The 9,666-nt window shown below is 39.6% G+C and overlaps 1 protein-coding gene across 1 annotated transcript in view; it reads left to right on the forward strand.

Moving 5' to 3' along the window:
• LOC107582512 (methylcytosine dioxygenase TET3-like) overlaps nucleotides 1-9,666 on the forward strand; it is a 69,978-nt gene that overhangs the window by 621 nt on the left and 59,691 nt on the right. The window contains exon 2 of the mRNA XM_016268394.1: nucleotides 992-2,547. Within this exon, the coding sequence (XP_016123880.1) occupies nucleotides 1,165-2,547 (1,383 nt within the window). The 5' untranslated portion in view covers nucleotides 992-1,164. The remainder of the gene's footprint in view (nucleotides 1-991; nucleotides 2,548-9,666) is intronic.

Below are 9,666 nucleotides of genomic sequence, written 5' to 3' on the forward strand. Positions count from 1 at the left end.
AGAACGTTAAGCGAGTAGTCCGCCACAACGGCTGTCACAAAGCCTAGTTAGTGCACTACTTGCTGTCACAAAGCCTAGTTAGTGCACTACTTGCTGTCACAAAGCCTAGTTAGTGCACTACTTGCTGTCACAAAGCCTAGTTAGTGCACTACTTGCTGTCACAAAGCCTAGTTAGTGCACTACTTGCCGTCACAAAGCCTAGTTAGTGCACTACTTGCCGTCACAAAGCCTAGTTAGTGCACTACTTGCCGTCACAAAGCCTAGTTAGTGCACTACTTGCCGTCACAATGCCTAGTTAGTGCACTACTTGCCGTCACAAAGCCTAGTTAGTGCACTACTTGCCGTCACAAAGCCTAGTTAGTGCACTACTTGGACAAGATTTTTGGGCGTCGTAGGCGCGTGATTCGCAGTTTTGCACGAGCCTATGACGCACTAAAACGCTGTGTATGTAGGGAGCTCACTAGGTTTGAGACAGAGCCAGCGTTTAAACTTTTGTGAGTGTCTTTAGATCCGCTTGTCAGAACAAACGTACCTCACACTTGCCTAATTTGTATTTACATTTGACTCATGACAACTTAAGTGGCAAAACACTTGAGTCGCATATACACATGTAAACAAACAGCTGAAACCAATAAACATATGAATATAGGAACTTTGAGTATCCCTCATAAAAAGATGCGTGGTAATGATTACCATAGTCATAAACCATGATATTTAAGGTACCATCATGGTACTTGTCTAAAGAAACATGCCTGTGTCCAAAAGCTATGGTAACACTACAGTGTGAAAACCATGCAATACCATGGTACTTTTTGGTAAGCATGTGGATTTGTCTTATTAGTAGTAATATCCCTAATGTGTTTGTGCGCTTAATACATTGTACCTAAATTTAAATTTTTTAAACCCAATTTTAATTTAAGGGGTCTTTAATAAACATAATCAGATGCTACATCATGCTACATAATTCAATAATGAATTGTCCTTTCCACAGGTGGCCATACATCCATATGTCATCAGTGGGAAAAAATGTCAAAGTGATCTTACTCGAAACAGGGAACATTACATGAAAGATCTGAAAAGTTCTGTTGCCCAGAGTCATTTTTATACTGTTTCCCATGCCGGCTATCCTGAACTCCTCCTCCCTCACCGTCACTTGCTTCAGCTATGCCTCATACTCCCAAAGCACCCAAGAAGTCATCTTGTGCATCCAAAAAGCAAAATGTTAGGAGGGTGAAAGCTTCCATGACTAGGAGGCAAAAGGTCAACTTTCTCAAAGCCAATGGCGAGATCAAGAAGGCCATAGACAAGAAACAGGCAGCCAAGGCTGCCCAGAGGACTGCTGTCAGCAAGCCCAGCAAGAGGACAGTCAAGAATGTCCTCATTGTTAAAGGATCCAGGCACACGCATGGTTCTGTGAACCAAAATGGCTTGTTGTCAAAACGTAATGGGAAAGGGAAGTCACCTCGCAATAGTGTCTCATGTCTTAGGGAAGTGAAGTCCTACAGGAGAGTGGTTACAAAGAAAAAGGGAGGTCTGAAGATCAGGGAACAGAATACTGATACTAAAAGGTTAGAAGTTCATGATCCTAATGGTGATGGACAACAAAAGGGTGCTGTAATTCCCACTGGAGAGGGACAGAGCGTTAACATAAGTTCAGAGCAAACTGCGGAGGATCACAGAGAGACTGTTGTTCACAACACTGACAAGGCAGAGGAAGAGACGGTGAAAGCAGGCACAGAAACTGTACAAAACGAAAGCTGCTCTGCTCCTAGCGAGCAGCCAAACTCCGCGTTTGTTGAGCAGCGTGACCCTCTTGACCCTGTCAATAACGTGGACTTTGCCTACAACAATAATACCTCAGGCCCAACAACTCCCTCCCCTTCACAATCGGATAAATATTTTTCAGGTCAAATTGAGGAGGTTCAACTCATCGTTCCACACACAAACTTTCCCGACAATTCTTTTCAAACCACTCCAGAAAACTCCATGGAAGCAGGTGAGACCGTAGCCTCCCAAGTTTGTCGGTCCTCCAATGAATCACCAGCACTTGAAAACATTGCAAATGCTCCCCAGAAGGAAAAAAATGAGTTTGAAAGCACTGCAGACGTGGACACCAAAGATGAAATTGACGATGCTGAAATGTCGATGAAGAAAGAAGGAGCGCTTTCTCTCCTCTCGTTGAGCATGACCATTTACAACAGCACTCTTTGTGAAATGGGCCGTGGGCCTCAGGCGACGGCGTCGCTCTCCAGTAGCACAGAAAGCACCCAGTCCTCATTTGACAGCGACTCCGAGTTGGTTCTGGAGCACAGGGAGTCAGGAAACCCTCCTCTCCAAATTGAGGATATTCAACTGCGTTTACTTCAAGTTCAAGAGAGGAGAGACAAGAAAAAGAGAATTCAGTGCGATGTTTGCACGCCCTGCCTACGCAAGATCAACTGTGGGGAATGCAGGAGTTGCCAGAACCGAAAAATGGGCCATCAGATCTGTAAGCTCAGGAAATGTGTTGAGCTGAGGAAAAAGCCCCACATGATCTGTACGAGAGAGGTAAGGCACCTAACTCTTCAACTTTGTGATCTGTCGCTTGCCCTAAATTTAACATTTTGAATTAAAGTCAAATCAAAGATGTTCAGTACAACAATTGAAGGTGTTGTAACGTAAGGAATCAACTTTTTCTTGATCTTGAATTTTGAAGCTTTGTGATGTTACATGGGTATATGCATCAGTTTACACATCAGTGATGTCTATTGGGTGATGCAAAACTTAGGAAATAAGGAAACGCCTCATAAGTTGTGGAACTTTCCTCTCTGCATATCTTTCCCAAAGGTCCCAAGTTAAAGGGTTAGTTCACCCAAAAATGAAAATTCTGTAATTAATTAATTCCTCATGTCGTTTCAAACCCGTAAGACCTTCGTTCATCTTCAGAACACAAATTAAGATATTTTTGATGAAATCTGAGAGCTGTCTGACCCTGCATAGACAGCAACGCAACTGAAATGTTCCCAAGTCCAGAAACGTAGCAAGAAGATCTGTAAAATAATCCATGTGACATCAGGGGTTCATCCGCAATTATACGAAGCTACGAGAATACTTTTTGTGTGCAGAAGAAAAAAAAAACATTTTATTCAACAATTCGTCTCCTCTGCATCACCCTGGTGCCATTTTGGAGAATATCAGCTGGACGTAAACAACGTATGCTATTCTGTGCATTCAGGTGCGTCACGCGGATATGTTGTTTTCATTCAAATCAAATGTGCAAACAACATAGGAAACCGATCCTGCGTGACGCAGCTGACACAGAACAGCATACGTTGTTTACGTCCAGCTGATATTCTCCAAAATGGCACCAGGGTGATGCGGAGGAGACGAATGAGCCGGATTGTTGTTGTTTTTTTTGCTAAATCACGTTTTAGATAGGATGTCAACAACTGCTTAAAAATAAGGGAGAGCAGAAGGAGTTTGTCTGTTTTGTTGGGTAGAGAGCAGAGGTTCGCCAGATGGATGCTAGGCAACGGCGTTCTGAATCCGCGCTGTCTGAGCTTCACGAGCGCGCCGGCTCGCTTCCCCCGTCTGCGCATCCTGAAGCGCTTGATCAGCGCCACAGCTCCCCCGACAACAATGTCCAGCAAAACATCCGAATAGTCGAAAACCGGCAAAATATCGGGTGGTGTGTACTTCCGAATGTCCAGCAATTCGTCTCTGGTGAAACTGATTGCAGGGATATAACTAAAGACAGGACAAACTAACAAAAACATAAAAACAACTGCGGAGCACACCACGGAGGCAGCCATCAGCGTCGGCACCATCTTAGACGCTAATAAATTGAAATATGGTAACAAACCAATATGCAATATCAAGCAGCATAAAATAACTGCAAGTGGCTGACAGTGGAAGCCTTGCACATTCAAAATAAAAATAGCTACACCAGCTCTTAAGTTAAAAATACGTTGGATAAGTGGATTTTGCATTAAAAAAATTATATGACCCATTTAATAATGACATTAGGCTGGAGAGGTTTTAATAAAGGCGTTGAAACAGATTTGGACATTTTGTTGGTTTCTGAATTGTAGTTGCTGATCATACTTTTAGTTATCTTTATTACTGTCTTCTGACTGCATTGGCTTGAGAAAATATGAAAGAAATAGATGAGCACTGTTTTCAGGCATAACCCATCACATGATTTACCATGCGCATTACACGTGGCTTATGTGTCTATGTGTGTGCAAGTTTGTGAGTGAGAGAGAATGAATGACACTCTACATATGTTAAGTCTCCATGTTACAGTGTGTTACTTGTGTGTGTGCTTGATGAGTCAGTAGTTTAACACTTTGTCTGTTTGTCTTATGCATGTTTAATTAAGGCAATGAGAAGTGTTGTTTTTATGTCATTGTGCTGATTGAGACTGAACTAGCTGTTTATTTAGTCTTAGAAACAGGATTGCTGTTTCTGATTAAGCACTGATTATCCAACTTTACGTACTGTAGTAGTATTTTTAGACCCTTTGTCAAATTTGAAATTATGAAATGTATAGCTTGAATGCAATGTCCGGAATGCTGAATGAATGACATTGTAAGCAGTCAGAACTTTTTGACGTTTATGCATATAGTTGCTAGTTTTGATCGGTCTGAAATGTTTTGAACTTGGAAGAAAGTTAAGTAACACTTTTATTGCACTTTCACTAAATGATATATTATATAATCATTGCTGTCACTTATGAGTGTTTGAGCCTGTCCTCTAACATCTGTCTGTTAGTAGTCTGTCAGGATGATGACAGGATTACACCAGATTGAGGTTCATAAACGTATCGGTAATTTCCCTAAAATTTAGGCAAGCGTTCAGCCGGGGTCACATCTGCTATAGTTATAGTCAGACTTTAGTCAGGTTGTCATCAGTGTCTGGATGTGAGTGGGTGGTTTGTGGGCTGAATGTCTATTGCACTTGGATTGTGTTTCTTTATCTATAAAGGGTTGATGGGAAAGGCCATCTGTAATTATGTAATTAACTATATAAGAGGGTTGTTGTTTGTGCATCCATCTGCCCGTAATGGGTGTCACATGATAGGTAAAGTGGAAATGAGTGCAAGAGGAAATGTAGATGCTGATGAAATATTCTTTTCAGTGATATAATTCACGCTGTTCAATGTGCTGAATGATAAAAATATGGCCTGTTTTAGTTTCATATACACTGCTGTTCAAAAGTATGAATAATACTGTTATTTAGCAAGTATGCATTAAATTGTTCATAAGGGACAGAAAAGACTAATTTAACAAAAGATTTCTATTTTAAATAAATGCTTTTCTTTGAAATGCATGGCTTAATGGCTGCTGAAAATAATGCAGGAATAAACCACATTTAAAATATTAAAATGCAAAACAGTTATTTTAAATTGAAATAATATTTCACAATGTTAGCTACTGTTTACCGTGTACCTTGGTGAACATAAAAGACTTTTTAAAAAAACTTTAAAAAAAATAAAAACTTTTACCCACCTCAAACTTCTGAACTGTGTATATACCATAAAGATAGCTTATTTAATATAAATTGAATAAATAATTTAGGGCCAGATTTACTAACAGCTTGCACCAGCGCAAACCGCCTTTTGAAGTTAAAATAGACGCGCAGTGAAGAATTGGGGCTGAAAAGGCGTGGACTAGGGATGGGTATCGTTTACATTTTATCGCTACCGATATCGATACTGCTTATTGAAACCGGTACTTATCGATACTGTTATCAATACTATTTGGTGCAAAAAGATATGAAGTGAAAAGTTGTTGAAAATTTCAAGTTATTTTATTACTGCTGAGCTTTAGCAACTGTATAAAGTTCTTCAGTCAAGAGAGGTTTAAGGTTAAAAAAACACATTTTCCACATACTGTACATAATTGTTTCTCCTCTATGCCCGCCTTTCTGAAACGCGTTGATTTTTACAAAGCTCATCGGTCTGAAAAGTGAGGTGTGCTCTGATTGGCCAGCTATCCAGTGCGTTGTGATTGGCCAAATACCTCCAGCGTGTGACGGAAATGTTACGCCCCTTACTATACTGTGATGCCGTGTCCCGGCGCGACGAGACAAAACCAGTAAAACCTATTATAAACGAGGCATTTTTTGCATCCAGTGGGGACATAATTACTGATTATAATGATTTATACTGTCTTTTTACACGTTGCGTATCGCGCTGCGTAAACATAAAACCATGTCTGCATTTGTGATCAGAGAAACGACAAACAACAAGCGTTACTCTACACTAGGCATGGGCCGGTATGAGATTTTGACAGTATGATAACCTTAAGCAAAAATTTCACGGTATCACGGTATTGTTGTTACAGCTCTAAAATGTTTTTTTATTTACATTTTTTATTTTTAAATGACTGGGTAAAATAAAATAAAAACCGCTGAACACAATATATTTTGTTTTTGAGCAACATACAGAATATTAGGAACAGTAGAATTTGTTTATTTTTTCTTTGAGTTGTTTCCTAAAAAGAAGAAAAACAAAGACCTCTTTATTTAACCTAAATCTGTAATTACAGTTATTTAATTTTAGTTATATAATTCATATACATATAATTTATATAATTTCATATCATTTAGTTATATAATTTCATATACATAATTTGATTTAATAATAACCCAATTTGAAGCAAAAACCGAATGTTCTGACTAGCTTTGTGAAATTATACTACATGCCTGAACAAAGCAAACAGCAGATACTCTGAATGAGACGCAGATTCACTCTCTGACAGCAGGAGGTGTCCAGAACAGAGATGAGCTGCAATAAGACAAAAAATGTCCGGTTGCCGATCGCGTAAGTTCCAGGGGAAGCTCCTTAGTTCGGCCATCCTACACACATGACTGACCGTGCGCTCGCACCAACAGGAGGAGGAGGGTCGTGTTACTCTCTCTACACTGCTCTCAACCTGAGGGATTCCTAAACTTTCTGTCTTTGAGGAGATATGATAAACTGTGCATACCGCAGGAACGGTATAACGGAAAATATTAGTGGTTTTGAAACCGTGAAATTTTCAAATCGCGGTATACCTTGAAACCGGTAATCGGTCCATGCCTACTCTACACTGCTCAAAACTCACGTTTGAATCGTCAGTGGCAAATTCTTTAAATATGAAAACGTGCTTACAGACTGTGAGTCAGAAGCGCCAAGAAACTGTCCTTGGCCATCCTACACACATGACTGACCGTGCGCTCGCACCAACAGGAGGAGGAGGGTCGTGTTACTCTCTCTACACTGCTCTCAACCTGAGGGATTCCTACACTTTCAGTCTTTGAGGAGATATGATAAACAGTGCATACCGCAGGAACGGTATAACGGAAAATATTAGTGGTTTTGAAACCGTGAAATTTTCAAATCGCGGTATACCTTGAAACCGGTAATCGGTCCATGCCTACTCTACACTGCTCAAAACTCACGTTTGAATCGTCAGTGGCAAATTCTTTAAATATGAAAACGTGCTTACAGACTGTGAGTCAGAAGCGCCAAGAAACTGTCCTTGCAAAGTTGGAATTACCCCACTTTATAGAAACAGACACCGGCATTGTAGGCTAACGTTACTCTCCCAGGAAACTGTCCTCGTCCTCCATAAAATGCGCTGCACACATCTGAATATTTGGGTTGAACTGTTCCGGAACAGAAAACTTAACCACTGATTTCTAGTTGTGTCCTCTATTTGGAAGGCCAAACAAAGCAGATTCGTTTTCACAACGAAGCACACAGTGTCTTCATGACATGGCGGCAGCGGCAACAATACTACAGCGAGAATAAAAGTTACGCCGCCTTTCTTTGCGTGAACATTTGGGCGGCGTTATGCAAATCTTCCCACATCGTGACGTAGACATGTGGTGGGGGCGTGTTAGAATGAGCTGTTTTAGGTAGGCGTGGTTGACTCTTAACTTCTATAAAGAATATCTCTTTGGATTTGAGACTTTAGTCTTTGCAACTTTACAGATCTTCTTTATGCACCAAGAGCTTGTAACACTCCAAAGAGATCATATGACCCCTTTCACATTGAAGGAATAGTTCACCCAAAAATGAAAATTGTGTCATCATTTACTCACTCTCAAATTGTTTTAAACCTGAATGAGTTTCTTTCTTCTGTTGAACATATAAAAAGCTATTTTGAAGAATGTGGGAAACTAAACAGTTGCTGGTCCCCAGTGACTTTCATATTTTTTGTTTCCTATTGTTAAAGTCAGTGGGGACCAGCAAATGTTTGGTTACCCACATTATTCAAAATATCTTCTTTTGTGTTCAGCACAGGAATAAATAAAAATTAATACATGTTTGGTACAACACGACTGAGTAAATAATGACAGAATTTAAATTTTTGGGTGAACTATCCCTTTAATGACAATCGGCAGCATGTTTAGTAGTACTGCTGCTTTAAGAGCTGCATCTGTTTTTCTCTCAACTGTTTACTTTCACTTTAGACATAATTAACTGTGTTTATATGTAAGCCTTGAGTGTTTTTGACAGTATTAGCTTAATCGGACGATAAATAAGATGACTAAGTAATCAGGTGCTTTTTGACCAGCCTTTTAGTGTACACTTCGGGTGTACTCGCTCTGAATAAGCACATGTTAAAACAGCATGCAAATGAAACGTTTAACTGGCGGAAATTATGTACTTTTGAGATTGCGAATATACGGAGACCCTAAGGGGACATGATGGTGGAAAAAAATCAGATTGAGTGAAAAAATTTGGGGTGGGAGGAAAAAATATTTGTCAGATTTTTTGCGTTCTCTCGCAAAACTTTTGCATTCCCTCGAGAAACTTTGCGTTCCCTCGCAAAACTTTTGCTTTCTCTCGCAAAGATATTTGCGTTCCCTCGAGAGAACGCAAAAGTTTTGCGAGGGAACGCAAAATATCTTTGCGAGAGAATGCAAAAGTTTTGCGACAATGCAAAAAAAAAATTTCTTCCCACCCCGAATTTTTTTCCCACCACCATGTCCCTTTAGGGGCTCCGTACGAATAAGTCTCGTGAGTGTAACTCTACCGAATCAACATTTGATGTGAATGTGTCTCGCGAGTTTCAGTTGGAGCTGGATCCGCGAGACATAAGGTGAAGGTAAACAATTGAGAAAGAAAATGGATGTGTAACAGTATTTTGGTTCACAGCAGTTTAATGAGGCTTTCTGTGTCATGAATGTTAATCAAACAACAAAACACAGAGAAAAATAACTTTTGTAGCTTTAACAGATTTATTAGATTTAATTTATACAGTGAAGACTATGCAGTGTTATTTTACATTTGATTATTCAATTTCTGTACATGAATACTGTTAAGACTACCTGAAAAAAATGTAAAGCACTGTTTTTCATTTGTATCTTTGTTCTATTATATTTATCTATGCTTGTAATTTGCAGTGGTGGACAGTAACGGAGTAGTTTTACTTCGTTACTGTACTTAAGTAAATTTTTCAAGTATCCGTACTTTACTGGAGTAGTTTTATGTTGAGTAACTTTTACTTTACTACATTCCAAAGCATAAGATTGTACTTTTTACTTCACTACATTTAAAACATATCGTTACTCCTTACTATACATCACGTGCCCTGACACGCAGAAGCGGTTTCTGATTCAAGAACGAACTGATTCTTTTCAATGAACCCGTTAAATCGGTTCGCAAATCGCACCAAACAATTCATTCACGAA

This window comes from Sinocyclocheilus grahami, unplaced genomic scaffold (assembly GCF_001515645.1).
Source record: "Sinocyclocheilus grahami isolate Dianchi unplaced genomic scaffold, SAMN03320097.WGS_v1.1 scaffold45.1, whole genome shotgun sequence".
NCBI classification, from domain to species: Eukaryota; Metazoa; Chordata; class Actinopteri; order Cypriniformes; family Cyprinidae; genus Sinocyclocheilus; species Sinocyclocheilus grahami.